At 39.5% G+C, this 19,148-nt stretch overlaps 1 protein-coding gene across 4 annotated transcripts in view; it reads right to left on the bottom strand.

Moving 5' to 3' along the window:
• Positions 1 to 2,419: 2,419 nt before the first annotated feature.
• Positions 2,420 to 19,148, bottom strand: part of LOC129762508 (uncharacterized) — a 232,342-nt gene continuing 215,613 nt past the window's right edge. For all 4 annotated transcript variants that reach the window (XM_055760846.1, XM_055760826.1, XM_055760834.1 and 1 more), the window contains one exon: positions 2,420 to 3,911. In XM_055760846.1, the coding sequence (XP_055616821.1) occupies positions 2,792 to 3,911 (1,120 nt within the window). In that variant the 3' untranslated portion in view covers positions 2,420 to 2,791. The remainder of the gene's footprint in view (positions 3,912 to 19,148) is intronic.

Here is a 19,148-nt window from a genome sequence, read left to right as displayed (position 1 = left end):
TTAGATGAAGCACCCATTGTCATGATAAATGCTTCCCTTCCCTTTTCATATCAACGCACCAACACACCGTGTGTTGAGTGGTGGTGGTGTGCTGTCTAATTCGCTTCTTTTACTCTACACACTGCTGTTGCTTGGGATGAAAATGCGAGAGAAACTGAACATCATGTTTGAACATCATGGGAAACAAACATGACACATTCTTAAACAACGGGTACAAAAAATAATGTTTGTCTGCAAACATAAAACAGCGAGAGTAGGGAGAACACTGTTCGTCTCGTACCCAGTGTTCAATGTGAAACACGGAAGACTGCTTTCCAGTGATCTGGAAACACTCATTCATGTTTCCCGTATACAAGAAAGGAGACAACCGCAATGTAACTAACTATCGTGGAATAACTAGCCTATCTGCAGCTTCGAAAATTTTTGAGATGATCGTAAAGGATGCGGTATTCTTCCACGTTAAACATTATATATCGCCAGCACAGCACGGTTCTATGCCCGGGCGCTCTGTGACAACAAACTTGTTGGAATTTACCTCTACGTGCATCAATCAGTTGGAGAACAAGGTTCAGGTTGATGCAGTGCATACTGACATAAAAGCCGCGTTTGATTGCATCGACCATCAGATTCTACTTGGAAAAATGCGTCGCCTGGGTGCTTCAGACCGTTTTGTTTCGTGGTTGTCGTCGTATCTTTCCGGGAGATCACTTCGAGTGAAGCTTGGAAGCGATCTTTCAATACCGTTCACCGCCGCTTCCAGAGTTCCTCAAGGCAGTAACTTGGGACCTCTATTGTTTGCCATTTTTTACAATAACGTCACCACATTTTTGAAACCAGGTTGTGTTCTCATCTACGCAGATGACTTGAAAATTTTTCTCACCGTTAAATGCATTGAGGATTGCCGTCAGTTACAAAGCTTGCTCAACAGCTTCTGGGTGTGGTGTCAATTAAACAAAATGACAGTAAGCATTGCCAAATGTGTTATCATGACATTTCATCGCAAGAAGGAAGCAATATCCTTTGACTTCTCTGGAAAACCATGTGCTGGCCCGTGTCAATCAGGTGAACGACCTCGGTGTGATACTGGATCCGAAGCTTACTTTCAGCATACATCGCTCGACGTTAGCTTCCAAGGCCTACCGTCAACTTGGATTCATCTTGAGGATCTCCCGAGAATTCACGGATCCTTATTGTTTGAAGGCGCTATATTGTTCATTAGTGCGCCCTATTTTGGAAAATGCTTCTGTAGTGTGGATGCCCTATCAACTATCGTGGATCCTACGTATTGAACGAGTACAGAAAATGTTTATTCGTCGTGCCCTCAGCTCCCTGCCATGGCGCTGTCCTCAGAATCTTCCGCCTTATCCTGACAGATGTCTCTTGCTAGGGTTGGATACTCTTGAGCGAAGACGGAAACATCAACAATGTACGCTCGTCGCCAAGATACTCAACGATGAAATTGACTCACCCGTGCTGCTTTCCCGCATCAATATGCGTGCGCCATCCAGAGTTCTTCGCTCAACAAGCCTTTTACAGCCCGCGACACACCGTTCTAGTTTTGGTCATAATGAACCCGTAACGGGAATGATTCGTGCTTTCTCGATAGTAGAAGATCTGTTCGAGTTTGGAGAGTCATCTACCAGATTTCGTCAAAGGATTGGACGCATTCATGTTTTTTAATGTTTTGTTTTGTTTGTATTTTAAAATTTGTTTTTTATGTTTATATTCATTAAGACATTTGTCAGATGAATAAAGAAATAAATAATAATAATAATAAAAATTATATGATAGACATGCCATATACATGACAAATAAATGATTCTCTGGTTATTGTTTATTGAAAGGGTAAAAGGTAAGCTTCATTGTGGTACATAACATTCTAAAGCAAAACTTTGTACTACAAAGTTATGACCAAATTAATTCAAAAATGACCAACTAGCCCTACCCTAGTTTTGTTGAATTAAAGAGGTTTTAAACTCTGGGAGTTCATTAGCCTCTCAGCGCTCGTTAAGAGATTACCTCGATTTACAAAATACGAAATTTTGCTCGGTGTGATAGTGATTGTATTGACATCTCGATTTAATTAATATAAGAGTTCCTATAATTAACTTCTGTCGTTATGGTTTTGTTTAGATGCAGTCAACAGTTGAAAATTTCAAACATTATCAGTAATGTCAAAATTATTGATAAGTGTTTTCTCACAGAGATCGAAGAAATTCTTAGTTCAGATAGGTTAAAACGGGAATTTTTTGTGGGATATTATGTATGAACTATTGTCTGTTTATAACGGTAAAAAATTGTAGAAATGTTTACAATTTTCTGTAAATCAATGTAGAGATTGGAAGCAAACGGATGAATTGCGCTTCAAACGCAACAGTTCGCAGGGGACATTTCTTTCGAACAAACACTCCGATTGGGATATCAAAAGAGCTCCACGCTTGTTACTTTATTTCACGTCCTACGCGGTCTGCCGCCTGCCCGCGCGTCAATCGTGTTATTAAATATACCTCACTTGTTAATTCTTGTTTAAAAAAATAAAAATAAGTATTCCTTGATTAGTTCGCCTAGGTACAAAGAATTAAAACGAAATAAGGCTATACGCTTTGCTTGCTTGCTTGTTAGCTTGCACGATGATACTTCGAGATAAATCATAGCAATGGAAGAATACTTTCATAGTTCTGGCACAAGTAGAAAATCTTGACATCTTGCTTTCGTATTTTTTAAAAAAGTGGTTCACAAAAACCTTAAAATATCCATGCTTTCACACACCCGCACAACCGCCACACACATCCTAGGGGTTACCCCGTAACTCTATCACAACGCCCCCACCGCCAGTTCCGTTGCCGTGGTGAATCCCGTTTCGGAACTCCTGGTACTTCAGACCTGCCCCATCGGGCCCCCGGTAGCGACTGGTCTTGGTGGTGCGCACCTCGCTCGTCTCGATGGTTTGCATTCCTCGCCCATCCTTGGTGGGAATCGTCTTTTTGCTGAAGTTACGCACCGTATTGGTTAGCCCGGGTCGCACAGGATCCTCCGATTTCTGGGTCACCTTGTAGGACTCGGAGTAGTCCTCGGTGCTGGAGCTACCCCGGCGGACGATACTGGCGGTGTCCTTGTTGATGGTGAGTGGCGAGCGGGACCCCAGCGACGATTCCTGCTCCCGGTTGATGTACGTGTTGAGATAGTCGCGGGAGGGTGAGTTGCCCGAGTGTCCTTTCTGGTCGGTGCCGTGCAGGGTGCGGTACAGCTCCGGGGCTCGGTTTTGAAGGTTCTTGAGGAAGACGGTTTTCTTGTTGGTGGAATGTTCGTTGTAGAAATCGTTTCGCGGTTCGGGGATGCGTTCGTCCTCGTAGAGTGGGCTCTGGGTTAGATCCCGGGTGCTGCGGCTGATGAGGTTCACGATGGAGGGGCTCTTTAGCTGCATGGATTCGGTCGGATGCCGGGAATGGGGGTTGTGGTGGAGATCTTCCAGGTTAGAGTTGGATCGGTAGAACGAGTTGTAGTTGTTCTTGTTCAGTTTTTCCAGATAAATCGGACTAGGGTCATTGGTGCCGTTAAGACCATGTACATTGAACGATTTGCTGCGGTTCAGAGCTTTGTAGGTTCGGGCGGGTTTCACCGGTCCGGTGTTGGCCAGAGAGGGTTGGGCAGTGGGACTGACGGTGTTCACGATCGATACGTTGATGGTGGAGGAATGGAGCGGTTTGGCTTTCGATTTTTGCTCATACAGTTTCCGGGGCAGCGTTTGGGAGCTGTTCTGGTAGTGATTGGATGACGAGTGGATGTACGATGAGGATGAACCGTTGAGTTGCTCATGGTGGCCATTAGTTGTCGTGGACGGGAGTCGGTTAGTGCTTTTGCTGAAACGTCCCAATGTGCTGACGGTGGGCGGTGGTGGTTGGCTGTAGCTCCTGGAACGAGGCAAGAAAAAAAAGATTATTCAAACAACAATTAAATGCCTATAATTGACTCGAACGTACAATGTATAGAAATACCATAGTTAGTATCAATAATTGACATCTTTCATTCCATTCAACCTTGTGGATCAGTAGAATTGATTCGACCCGTTATAAGGCAGGCCAATTTCAGCTCCCAGACAAAACTGTCATCGCTTTGAAGGGGCAAAACAAAGAATTCTCACAGACAGGCGCTACCAGAAGCCAAAATTCTGAAACAAGTCACTGCCTTTTCAGCAGCACCCCGTTCCCAAAAAAGGAAACAGCTTCCTATTATGGAATCACACATGAGATGCATTAGACGAACAAAGCACAGCGGTTCAGTGGCGTGGACCGGAGTGAATGTGCGCTGCGGGAGATAAAGTTCTCTCGCGCACGGAAGAAAACGTCCGAGAACCTGTCCAAATAAGGCAGGGGTAGCAATCATGCCCAAATTGGATACGCGAGTTGTTGACGCGTGTGACGGGTGGTGACCGTTATTGCGGTGATCAATTAAATCCGTTCGCCGGTGATCGGCTGATAGTGGAAGAAAAGCACAAACCGCTGTTCCGCTTCCGAAACTCATCTGTTTGAACTTGACCTCAGCGAGGGATGTTTTTCCGCATTCCCTCGGCTGCTGAGACTTTCGCACAAATCGTGACTAGTTTCCGTCATCGTCAGACGATAAACGATAAAGGGGCTTGCCCTTTCCGTGGTGCAATACTTCCATCACTGATTCGGCGCCAGAACATGTTGTCATCTTTTGTGCATTCTCTGGGAAGTGAGATGTTCCAAGAATGTTTTAATTCAAAATTTGTGACTCGCTGCGGCGCTGATTATATCAGCCTCCGCGCAAGCCACCAAGGAAACCGGTTTTCCGATGATCGAAGAATCGCATTAACTGCGACTGTAAAAAATCGCATTGTCGCCCACTCGGTGCTGAGGGAGTCGAGGTTTTGTTTACAAGCCAGCGTTTGCTACAAGAGAGAATATTTCCTCCGCTTTGCCGTGTGAAGGTCGATTCGATCGCACGTGCGATTTAGCTTCATCTTTATTCATGAAATATGTAGAAGTGGATTAAAAATAGTCAATTAAGACAGGAGCTTCTGTCCTATCAGAATTCTCTGGTAATCGTTTTATGAATTGTTCAGTCATGTTCCATTTTTAGACAAAAGCAAAAACAGAAATTGGAGATGAAACAATACGATCCGGATAGAGCATAGCGAAATGAAATTATTCCCCTTTGCGAGTGATAAACTTCAACGATTCGTATATTACACAAAAAATGTTCTACTTTCTGGTCTGTTTTTATTTTGATAAAAAATTATAGGAGGTTGCGTTCAAGACACGATCGCATTGTTGACGTAGAATTACGTTGTAGTTTAATTCAAGTCGCTTGTTTATAATTGCGGATATTATTTTATAATGCTACGAAAACTTTGTCGATAATTGTTTGATGATTCATTCTTGTGCTTGCAAAACAATACATGCTTGAGATAAGCGCAGTCCTGTCATCCTTAATGGAGAAAGTTTTGCTACTGGCAAGCGAAATCAAATCACATACAAAATTCCAGAACGATATTTACTTTCTTGGTGACTAAATAAACGAAATAAACTCTATCTGTTAATCTCAATAACCCCGGAAAGAGCAGCACCGCTTCATTATTATCAAAATTAGCGCAAACGCAATCCTACCGGGTTTTCCAACTTTAAATTCCGTAAGTAAATTGAAATAAAACACACTTAGAATTCGAATTTCGATGAAACTTTTATTTCAAATTAAAGTTTGGTTTATGCCATTATGTGTGAAATACAACATCATTCAAATGTTCACCTAGGGCTTCCTCGCACACCTTGATCCGGAACAGGTAATTTTTGATGACTTTTCGGCACATATGGGGCGGTATCTCGGTCATAACTTCACGAATGTTGTCTTTCAAATGTTCAAGAGTTTGCGGAGAGTTGGTATAGACACGGTCTTTCGCATAACCCCATAAAAAATGTCTAGCGGGTTCAAATCGCATGATCTGGACGGCCAATTGGCATCACCAAAACGCGAAATTATGCGTCCCTCAAATTTCGTTCGCAATATGGCAATGTTCGGTCGTGTTGTGTGGCACGTGGCGCCGTCCTGCTGAAACCACAATGTCATCCGTATCCAAATCTTCAATTTGTGGCAAAAAAAAAAATCGGTTAACATGCGCCCATAGCGCTCACTATTCACAGTTACCGTCTCGCCGTCCTCATTTTCAAAGAAATACGGCCCGATGACTCCACCAGACCATAATGCGCACCAAGCAGTGACTTTTGGCGGATGCAATGGCTTCTCAACAATCACGTGTGTATTTTCTGAGCCCCATATACGGAAATTTTGGGTGTTCACATAGCCACCGAGCTCGAAATGTGCCTCAGCGCTGATGAAAATTTGATGCGAAAATTCAGCATTTTGCTGCTGTTGTTCGTTCACTCAATCGACGTATGTCCGACGCATTCCATGGTCACCACGCTCTAATGTTTGTACCAGTTGGACTTTATATGGATGTAGGTGCAAGTCCAAATGCAAAATTCGCCACAATGATGTGTTTGACAAGCCCGATTGTTGAGCACGCCGTGGAATCGAAACATTCGGGTCATCCTCCACACTGGCAGCAACAGCAGCAATATTTTCGGCCGAACGCACATTACGATGATGCACAGGTTTCACAATATCCGCTACGGATCCAGTTTGTTCGAATTTACGCACTACATTAGCGATTGTGTGCTCTGTAGGCCGTCCATGACGACCAAAATCCGTCCGTAATGCTCGAAAAACATTTGCCGATTTTTCATCATTTTTATAGTATAATTTAACAAAATTAACACGTTGTGCGATGCTAAAACGATCCATATTGTAAAATGGCAGACATTCAACTGACGATATGACGCTTTGGTTGACAGCTATATCAAACGGTTGTCAGCGCAGGGCTGTATGCTTTCGGAAGCCCGAAATGGAAAACCCTGTAGTTGAAATCAGTTTTGCGACTGACACGCGAACCCAAATAAATTAATAACTTATTATAATTTATTGAATAACTTGGTATTTCTCAAATAATTTTTTGGTGCACAACTTTAACACCTGCTTCACCATAGCGTCAATTCAATGCATTGATGCAATGTCAAAGGCACTAACCAAGTCTTTATGATGACAGAAAACAAACATTGTTGACTGCTTGGAAAAAGGCTGAATATTTGACTCAGCAGAGATTCATTACTATTTTTCTTTCTCTATCATAGTGACTTTCAACACATTTCGGCTGGTTCGTCACTTTTACTGCCATTTTTGGAAGAATGTCGGGAGTGAGAATTGAACTCGTGATCTCTGCGTGAGAGGTATGGATGCTACCACTACGCCAGATCGCCTCCTTTCATTACTAATACCCTAGCGCAAATATTTCCCTCCCGTCCTTGTTTATATTAATCATTACGGCTGCATAATTTGCAACACCGAACAATCCGTCAATCATATCATCAAAAAATTAGGCGATTGTTGCAGGGCCAATGCACACGGGAGCAGATACAAATGGGATCCATATATCCACACAAATATCCATATACCGTCATCCGCGGGCAAATTGACCACCGGGGTGAAATTGATTAATCGCATTACTGAAAACAAACATAAATTTCCATAGGTTTTATGCAATTTAATATTAAACTTTTGACGTAGGACTACGTCTAACCGGAAGATATAGGGGGTGAAATGGAAATCTAGGCACTGAACAAGTAGGAAAAAATGCAAGATTTGGAACGCTTATAACTCGAGCATTTCTCAATAGATCGCAAAGGTTTTTGCATCAATTGATAGGAAATATATCTACGCATCTATCATAACGAATAACATTTCATTTTTCTTGAGATAAATAATTGAATAATTGTGAAATATCAAGCATTGTCAAAATGCACTATGTGCCCATTTTTGATTGGTCCATTTTGTGCTCCTCAAATCGTACCGGCCAAAACGGGCAACCAGAGCAGCAGCGAAATAGAATGAAGCACGATTGGAAAGGAAAGAGAAAAAATATGAACGAAACATTGATCGCAGTCTTACAGATGCGTAATTCTCGAGCCAGCCAGTCAGCTTAAAAATCCCCGCTCCGCTGCCGTAACGATCATTCTCGTTCAAACCGTACACCACATCGGTTCGCATCACAACACATCAACAAACCAACCCAAGCAGCCATGTCTGGACATGGTAAAGGGGGAAAAGTGAAGGGAAAGGCAAAATCCCGCTCGAACCGTGTTGATCTGGAGTTCCCCGCAAGGGTAGCTAGGCCGAGCGCGTTAGTACCAGTGCACCAGTCCAGCTAGCCGGCGTTATATAGTTTCGGCCGCCGAAGTGATCGAGTTAGCTGGCAAAGCTGCTCGCGACGATAAGAAAACCCGCATTCGGAACAGAACACATTCGGTTCGGTGGACATCAAGACAACAACAGGCAGTTGCAGCGAGTGGCGAGTGCCAACGCAATCGCAAAACAGCATCAGGTAGCAGAAGAAAAAAGTTTGTTCTTTATACAAACTGCTTTGGTGGCAAATCCAGAACAAGGCGGTATCGAGGGCGTTCGAAATGTTTTTTTTCAAAACCACTTTCCATAAAACAAGGCGCTTTTCAGGGCCATTAAACCTTCCAAAAAAGAGTTTAGGAAATACAGTTCAATGCTTTCTAAAACAAATGGTCGTGATGGACGTACATGGGGATCAAAGACAATGTAAAGATGTATTCCATGTACGGGGCTAGGTGGTGAGCCTTCATAAAAAAACGCAAAAACATAACGCCAAAGGTTCTTTTCAGAACCACCAACATGTTCATAAAGAGTAAACAGTAAACTAATCCATTTTTCAGGTAGATAGGTAGGTATTCACGTAGGAGAAGAAAATAAAACAATATATTTAAAATATATATTTAACAAAAGCTGTCCCCTTTGTATAGTCCTACGTCACTCCGGTTATGTCACCGACATTACCCACCCGTCTTTTTAATCTGACATGTTCAATTACCATCTAAAGGTTCTTTTTGTCATTGGTTCTCAACTCACTCATTAAATTGCATAAATATTAATATCCAGAAAGGATAGCATTTTCGTTTCAATGTTTAATTATGGTAAAAAATCATATTTTCAACACATCAAAGCAATATTTATAGACGCTAGACATATTAATTCACTTCTAGCCGATACTTGATGAGTTGAATAAGTATTCAAATACTTGTAATTAATATTCAAACAAGTGAGAAAAAACTGTTTTCCGAAAAAGCACCACGAATGACCAGAACCGAATCCCATCCTGCGATCTGTTGAGCGTCTTGGTTCGCCAAAACTAGCTCATTGGTGACCATTTCAAGGGTTTTCGGCTACATTAAAATAACCCGAATGGTCTCCGAATGACCTGCAGATCAATGTTTTAATCGAGTTATGGAAAGCATGACCACATCTTTAGATGGGTTTAATCAGGTTTTTGTATCCTCCAACCCTTGAATTATCATTTAAATGACCGTAGGTAAAGAAATAATTGATTGTGCATATGACACTAGAAAATCCTGAAAAACATAGACTGATCAATTTCACCCCGAAGCTACATTTTGAAATTTTCCGCTAAAAATTTTCCAAATTAACGCTTAAGTATACTTTGATCAACACTTTTCATAACGTTTTGTGACCTTTGCACCAGTACTGATTTTAAAAATAATTGGGTAACTAAAAATACACAAACTTATCTCCATTTTGCGCTCTTCTCAACAGAACCCCTCTCTGTTGATATTGCCAGTCTAGATTGGCTTAGCTGTCATCCTTTGTGGAGAGAGTTTTCCTACCGTCATGCAAAACCAAATCACTGATAAACTTCCAGAACATTTATTTTCTTGGTGAGCTGACGATAGCCTAGCTTGATGTTTCCCCACACAATTGTGTAGTTCAGAACCTTAATACAATGGCATCAGTTTGACGCAAAGATTCTGGCACTGCACATAAGCGAGTGAGTAATTTGGTCGCGTCCACAGCTCAAAGACATGTGATGACGTAAAACAAGGAAGAACAAGCGATATTCATTGCTTTGAATACAGAACGAGACTGAAAGTTTGCCTTCTTTCCTTGCTTGTTGGAGACTTTAAATTTCTTCAGTTCATTCGTCTCTAACTTTCAAAAAGGCCCTTGGAAAACTTTACTTTATCCATCATATTACTCCTCCACCCCCATTGCCTCGATAAAGGCATTCGATCCCTCGTCGTCCAGCTCGCACAGCAACGTTGTTCAGTCGATTTCCTCACGAAGAAAGAAAGTTTGGCTCAGCGAGATCAACCGTTTACACTCTAGGCCAGGGATTCTCAAAGTGGTCGACCCCTTTGGGGTCGATATTGGTTTCCCGGGGGTCGACAAGATACTGTATAAGTTGTGTTGCGTGAGTCAACTTGTTATAATAATGACTAATATTTCAGTGGAAAGTATTGTTGTTGTAATTTGTATTAATAATTATTAATTACACTTGATATTTTCTGAATTTTATGTCTATGAGAAAATGATGTCAAGTTTACACACATGACCAAAGTTTTTGAATTGGTATGTATTTTGTATGAATAAGATAAATTTTTTTTTAAAGAAATTTGGATATTGGGGTCGATGGTATCACTTTATTCTGGAAAAGAGGTCTATGTCCAAAATAGTTTGAGAATCCCTGCTCTAGGCAAATATTCCCCTTATTTTTTCTTCTTTTCCTTCGTTCACGGAGACTTTACACCCTACGGTTCCCCCTTCGTTGCTCGTCAATAAGTTAAATCGCCAAAATCCGCTCGCGGCAAAAATAGTTATTAACATTAAATTTATTTCATACAAACGTGACCTGTTGATCTGATTTGGCACCCTTAATGAAAGACGAAGTTCTACGTCAAAAAAAAAACACTGGAAAACACTTTTTGTGCAACCTTCGACGGATTACACGGGAAACAATACAGGCAAACCTGTTTTTGAGTTATCCTTTCTTGTGTGATTCTTCATTTTTTTCGTGTGATTTTTTTATTTGTGTGGTTAGTTGGTTGGTTCGATTAAAGTTCCGATTTTATAATAAAATCGCAGAAAATGAGTCGCACAAATGAGGAATCGTGCAAAAAAGGATTGCACAAAAAACAGGCTTGCCTTATTTTGAACTGCCAAAACTGCATTGAGGTTTTGGAGAACAAGTTTCCACAGATACAAGTACTTAACCTGTCCAAGTATCTAAATCAATCGCAAAAAATGTTTGTTCACGCATCATTCGAGAACGGATCGTCCTATTTGAGCTGTTTATTTTGTTGTGTTTTTATTATTCCAGCTGAAATTCGTCTTGACGCATTTAAGCTACCCTTCTGCTATCATCTCGATTGCTCGATTAATTTTAGGGGAGGTGGGGGTAAAACGGACATGTTAAGAAGAACTTCAACTATATTCTTGGAAACTCATGTTTCCCGAAACTTTGATGCAGTTTCTTGCAATTCAATATACTGTTTTTCTACCTAATTGGTCAAATATTTTACAAAAAAAGTATTTTTCAATGTATTTTACTATAATTAAAACAGACCGAAAAGTACAACATTTTTTTCGATGCGGGTATAATGGACAAGTAGTGGGGGTAATATGGACAGTTTTGTAATATATGAAGCGTAGAGGTTTCATATATTACAAAAATTATTCCTCGCGAGAGGAATAATTTTATTCAACCAATGTCTGAACTCATCACGAATGCCGGTTAAAAGATGAAAAAATCGAATTAATCCACCTAGAAGTGATATCTTGCTGTTCAGTAGTATAAACGGACAGACCCTCAACTATTTTGCTTTTGGTTCCAGTCAGCTTCTAAACAGTCCATATTTGGCTATTTGATTTCCATTTATAGACGCAGGGCATTCCTTAGGAATAGATTAAAAAGACTTTTCACAGTCCATCTCACTCCCACTGTTAACTGTCCGTCTCACCCCACCACAACAATTATTTCAATAATTTAATTTTTTCCACTCAAAAATGTATTTACTTTTCCGTACATACCTAATATCGCTTCTCTGTTAACTCACAAACCGAAATATAACCATCAGCTAATTGAATTTTGATATTGAACCACTCAAAATGCTTAATATCGAAGCAACTAAAATTACATCCTCACGCGGAATCATGTATGATTTTCGGTTTTTGTTTCCCTTTTCCACTTTTGATCAGTATTCATTGTCATAGGCTTAAATATAATAGAGTAACATGTAGAAGGTGTTCTCATCAACAGAAACAGGAAATTCAAAATACGAATAAACCACCTGTCCATATTACACCCACTGTCCGTATTACCCGCGGTTTCCCTACTACTGGTGGAGTGAACAAACCTAACAATCAAACTAAGCTGTCAAATATATATTTCAAACATACAGCCATTCTATGCCAAACATCAAATCGTATGAGTAGCCATAATTGGAGGCGATATACACTCTGTCCAACTTCTATAAGACCAGGTGATGATCTTACTGCATTGTGTCATTGTAAACAAACAATGCTTTAATTTATATTCTAGTGTGTAGGTATTGGTGACTACCATACATAGGGCGCTTGCAGCGTGCATTTGTATTAGTGATCTGTTGGGCAGGCAAAAGAGATCGCTGCATAGGATTTATATGGATCGACAAGATTGAGCTTTGTTTAAATAATTATTTTAGCGAAATAGTTGTAGAAATCACGCGCTGCACTGTATTAATAACATGCGAAAATAAATTTCTGTAATGGCTATGATCCACATCAATGGAAGCAGATTGATTATTCAAAAAGTTTCACAGAAACAATGCAAATTACACAGTACGATTGTATAGCCGGATTAGGTGAAGTGTGCTCCTATTTAGGCTTTGTGCTTTTTGCCCTGAAATGCTGGTTTCGTGAAGAAGTAAACTATAATGAATATTCGCGTACAGATATTCTTAATAGGTGGTTAGTTTCGCCAAAAAAGCAGATGATTATGTTGAAATTAAGACCATATTCAGCCAGAAAGATCAACCAACCCTCAGATACAGCGTTGCCAATGTTTCAGTTTAAACTGGATTCTTCCAGTTTTTTCTCTCGATCCAGTCAAACAGTTAAATCCTGAAATCTTCCAGTTTTTTGAAATATCATTCAGTTTTATCCAGTTTTTTATACGTGTGCTTCAGTTTTACCCATTTTATGTAAAATAAATTCACAATGTATACATAATATCCCTCACTCACCCTTCCTATCAGTTGACAAATTTGTTTTTTTTTGACATTCATCGTTCGATCGATCCAATGTGTATTTACCTTGGATCGACCTTTTTTTTCAACACAGTGTTTTTTTTTTCTCTCGCTTACACTTCCGAATTCAATACGGTTAGCGCACAGTGCGTGCTACACTGTCTTTGAATCTATATAAATATCAGATGTTCTAGGTTCTCCAAAATATTCTGAAGTTCAGACTTGAACTATAATTTCAATCACGACTGGCAATGTTCATAGCAAAATCTTCTTCTTCTTCAATGGCACTAACGTTCCTAGAGGAACTTCGCCGTCTCAACGTAGTATTACTTGCGTCATTTTTATTAGTACTTAGTTAAGATTTCTATACCAAATAACACGCCTTGAATGCATTCTGAGTGGCAAGCTCTAGAATACGCGTGATCACAGTGCAAGTCGGAGGAAATTTCTTTGACGAAAAATTCCCCCGACCAGAACGGGAATCGAACCCGAACACCCGGCATGTTAGTTATGACGCTAACCACTCGGCCACGGGTGCATAGCAAAATATCTCATAAAGCCCGTGTGCTATGCTGCCTTTGAGTTTATATATTCATCAAATTTTATTGGTATTCCAAATCATTCTAAATTTCAGAAGAGCATAGAGTCAATGTGTTCCATTTATTTTGATTGATATGAACATAAAACCCAAGTAATCTTATTCCCGTTTACATCAATGGGATATTAGTTTCTCATGGTCTCCCAAAGGATTTCAGTTCTAAATAGCATTAACATTACGCATGATCTAAACTCTCCTATTTGATGCATGATAGAACCGCTTTCAAATGTTAACGAGTGGGAGCTGAAACCAATCACGCAAAAGCGACAAACCGAAGATCGATTTTACTTGCTCTACATTATTCGTGAGATAGGAACGAATATGGTCAAAAGGAACACTACAGAAATCAAAATTCGCGTTAGAGGAAAAGGAACAGAAGGTTGAAGTTAGATTCCGTGACCCCGTGCACCTCAATTAATCTGGGCATGACATGACATGAAGGATGACCTGATGGACACGAAGCAATAACAACGATGTTCTTGAAGTTTTACCCAAAAAAAAAACGTATTTCTAGATGTTCTAGAAGAAAAGATCCTCAAATATTGTCTCACAGTAATGTTCGAGTAGTGGGAAACGGCATTTTGATCTACTCGAATGATATGACTAATTAATTGTTCATCTCGCCGTTTAATGAACTACATATAAATACTACACGACGCTTCGAAGGAAATTCTATTTCTCAATCATTGGAAAATCAAAAAATAATTTTACAGCCGATCTTTTTAAAATAAAACGGTTTTACATGATCCAGTTTTCTTCCAGTTTTTTAAAGAGCAATCTTCCAGTTTTTTGAAAAATATTATTGGCAACCCTGCTCAGATATGATTTCCGGGTACCTGAATGCTCTGCGGAGAAGTGAAATATGGTTATGAGAAAATTGATCGGAAACGAAGAAAATCTTGCTTGCCTGACTGTTTCACCAAGTTCATGTTAGTTCTATGGAATATTTCGCGCTAATAGAAAGATCGCAACCGCTTCTGCAGCATAGAAGCTACGAATGTAAACAAATGATGTTTGCCCAGCAGTTGCTCTGCATGTATGTGTAGTAAGAGCCCTATTGCATGATTTTCATATGTGTGTGTGCAGACGCTGAGCGTAAACGAATGTTTTTGTATTTTTAAAGTGTCAAGTTTCTATAAGACAGTTACATTTTCCGTTGTTTTAGTTGTTTTGACCAATAAATCTGGAAAATGCCGAAGGGAAAAGGGCTCACGGAGAGAGAAGTAAGACAAATCGATGCATTTCACCAAGAAAATATTGCTATCAGAGAAATTGCTCTTCGGATTGGATGATCCCATCAAGTAGTGCAAGTAGTGGCGAATCCTCAAGGATACGGTAAGAAGGCGAAAAGTTCCACGTAAATCGAACCTTTCTGACCGGGATAAGCGGAAAATAGCTAGCACAGCTTCGAATACCTTAAAATCGCTTGTGCAAATAAAGCAGTATTTCAATTTAAATGTTACTCGGGTGACAATTCGTCAAGTTTTGGTAAAAAATCTTCACATAAAGATGGCTTAAAAGGTTAAAGTTCCTCATCTTACACCATCTCACATCGGAAGACGTCAGTTTTGCCAAAGCTCACAGGAACCGACAGTGGGACATGGTATGTGGTGACAAAGAATGTTTCCAAAAGAGCCCATTTTGCTATATACCATAACGAAAAGTTCTTCAACGTATAGGTTATCTTCAATATGATATATGTTTCATACCAACAAGGAAACTAAACAAAGGATTAAGGATCAAAAATTTTATTTGTTGGACTGGCCGGTTCGCTCTCCAGACTTGAATCCTGTTGAAAATCTTAGGGGGATCCGTGTACGTAGAATCTACACTGAGGGAAAGTGGTACACCACTAGTGAAGAGCTCAAGGTCGCAATTTCGGAAACATGAAAAAATATCGAGAAATTCGTTCAACAGAATTTGGTAAATAGTATTCCAACACAAATTTTTCAGGTTTTTGGCCGAAATGGCAAGGTTGCCAATTATTGACATGTAAATCAGCCGATCGTTTTGAATCTTTCCTTGATAATACTGATAATTTTTAAATGGTCTTATAGAAATTGGACAGCTGAAATTATTATATTTAGGCACAATAACTAAAAAAACAACTCTTTTGAACGAAATTGACGTTAAATATACTTTATTCTAAGCATTCAACATTGTATGAATGTATCTTGTTGAAATTCTAACTGTTTGTGTTGCAACGAAATAAAATCAGGGTGGTCTTATAGGAGGTGGATAGAGTGTACATACATCCAAGACACATTTGGATGATATATGAAGCATATAACTGTGCGATACCCAATAAAAGTCCCACCGATATGTACATATGTTGTCCTAAACATTAATCACCGCAGGCGTACGGTTAACTGTGTCGACATAACGGCGGGGTAAAAGTCCGACACCGCATAAACCGTTGCTTAGCAACCGTTGGCCCTCGACTTCACTTTGCACCTTCAACGAGCTCGAGGTAAGACGTTCTTGCATTGATACAGCTACGCTGGGTGATTCCCTAATAACATGATATTTAAGAAACACACAATAACTGGCATATAGACCAAAAGACACACTCAAGTCACGTGCTTAAAATAAACAACAAGATTTTTGAGATTTTTGATTATCTGCGATTTTCTCCGCCAGCGGATAATTGAGGTTCTACTGTAATTAAAAAATGTAAATATAGAAATGAAATGACTACCTATGCAGACAAAATTCTTTTAACCAAAGAAAAAGGTGAGATTCTGTCGACTCTGAGTTTCATCGTCAGACGTTTTCCCTTTCAGACAAGCCAGACATTCACGCCATCACCAACGCTGATGATGCGTTGGTGGCACGCTGATCACGCGCTTCAAGAATGGACAGACGCCGCGCATCCCACACGCACGTACATTTTCATCAGCTTTCGGTCGATTTGTCTGATGCCATATTGGTGCATTAAGCAAATAAAAGAAATTGAAACGAGTCAATTGCAGCACTCAACCATCACCACATGCAAACCATAAAGTTGTCTCCATCCAACTCTGGGTTGCCAATTTGCGACCAGAGCACGCTTCCAAAATTTTAGCGTTTTGAGACGCCCCGTTGAACTGTCAACCGTTCGAAACATGTGAGCTGGAGATGACTAAACCCAAATTGAAATAGCTGTTTTTTTCGATTAACATTTGTCGTGCCAATGCAGGGAAATTAGTGCGGGTGTGTCTGTTTAGTCGAAATTTGAAAAAAAACAACTGATGAATTGACAAAAAAAGTCACCTCTAACTATTATATGCAGAAATGCTCAAGGAGAGACGAAATGTTCTGTATATTTTTTTTTGGACGGCAGAAATGAAACATTCATGGGACGGTTTACTTATTCTGATTTTGGGTTTATAGCTTCAAGTGAGAGCGAAATTCATATTTGTGTGGAAAAATTTAAATTATTGAAATATTTGTACTGGTGGGGTAAAACGGACAGTTGTCAGTGGGAGTGAGATGAACTGTGAAAAGTCTGTTTAATCTATTCCTAAGGAATGCTCTGCATCTATAAATGGAAATCAAATCGCCAAATATGGACTGTTTAGAAGCTGACTCGAACCAAAAGCAAAATAGTTGAGAGTCTGTCCGTTTATACTGCTAAAAAGCACGATATCACCTCTAGGTGGATTAATTCGTTTTTTTTTTCATCATTTAACGGACATTCGTGATGAGTTCAGACCTTGGTTGAATAAAATTATTCATCTCGCGATCGATAAACCTCTACGCTTCATATACTTCAAACTTGTCCATATTACCCCCACTACATGTTCATTATGCCCACATAAAAAAAAGTTGTACTTTTCGGTCTGTTTTAATTTTAGTAAAAAAAATTTAAAAACACTTTTTTGTAAAATTTTTGTAAAATTTTAGATAGAAAAACAGTATTTTGAATTGCAAGAAATTGCATCAAAGTTTTGGGAAACATGAGTTTCCGAAGATATAATTGAAGTTCTCCTTAACATGTCCGTTTTACACCCACCTCAAAAAAAAATTTGAATTTCACGAAAAAATAATGGATTATTTTTTCCCCAAATTAATATTTTTTCTTGAAAGCTGAGGTTAACATAGTTGAGTCTTCGTTGAATATTCCTGGACAACTATGGAGCCATGGCACAATTTTTTTTCAAATTCACTCACTTCACCAGCTTGTAACTTTTCTGATTTTGAAAATATTTTACGTTCTTGTTGTAGTGTTTTTCAGCACTACAATCATTCCTCATTCGTCCTCGTGTGCATTACATCGTGACTTGGCTGTGGTACATGAAAATGAATTATAATCGATAGAAAGGCATTAACTCTGTTTTGTAAACTAGAAATGGGAAGTTCACAGGAGTAACTGATGCTCGTTATCCAACAGAGGAAAAATGAATGGAAAGAAGTTGAAGAATTCTACCAACAGTTATGTGAATTAGTGATGTCCGGTTAAGGCTCGACATCCAATAATCGAAGAGAACTTCGAATCAAAATTCAGGGCAAAAGACTGAAAAAAAAAATCAAATTTCAAAAACGGAAAATCGGTCACATAGCGAAAGTTGTCTAATTTCGAACGTTTATTGCGCAGTAATTGTTGATGGGTTTCCGAGATTTTTGAATTAATTGATCTGCGCACTTCATAACAATGTAATAGATGACGAAAATAATATATTGTATGAAACTAGTTATCGAACAATTGGAAAATTTATCTGAATCACTATCTGAACGAAAGTCCCGCATTTTGATTGGTCGATTGGTACAAGCAATCTGTACTCTTTACTCTATTCAGTTAACGTTATTAATTTTGCTGTTGCTAGAGGCTTCAAACTCGAAAAATTCATTCGACTCCACACCCAAACTAGCGTTAGCTGAAAACATTTCATCTTTGGCAGAAATGATGCCATTTCGTGTGATGGAGGGTCAAATGCGCAAATAATGAGCTGTTTTAAAAGCTTAAAAATGGTTTGTATGTATGCGAACAGACATCTCTTTCTGTTTTCTTTTCTCTTTTCATTTGGAATTGTGCCAAAAAAAAAGTCCATACGACGTCAATGGGGATCGAACCAAGGCCGGCTGGAATGCAAAGCTATTTCACAACGACCACGCTATCCATATAGCTGCCAGCGCTGTTATATGGAAGCGTGATAATATTACACCTTATCATAAAATGAAGTTGGAAAGTGTTTTCTAAGAGGATAAAGAAGTACATGAACGTAAATATGTCTTTCTCCGTCTGGGCCGTGTATTTAGCAAACTATACGAAAAGCTTTCTTCTTCTTCTTCTTAAATGGCTCTAACGTTCCTAGAGGAACTTCGCCGTCACAACGTAGTATTACTTGCGTCATTTTTATTAGTACTTAGTTGAGATTTCTATGCCGAATAACACG

This window comes from Toxorhynchites rutilus, chromosome 1 (genome assembly GCF_029784135.1).
Source record: "Toxorhynchites rutilus septentrionalis strain SRP chromosome 1, ASM2978413v1, whole genome shotgun sequence".
NCBI lineage: Eukaryota > Metazoa > Arthropoda > Insecta > Diptera > Culicidae > Toxorhynchites > Toxorhynchites rutilus.
The sequence above is the reverse complement of the archived record's forward strand: the minus strand, read 5'-3'. Positions and strand labels throughout refer to the sequence as shown.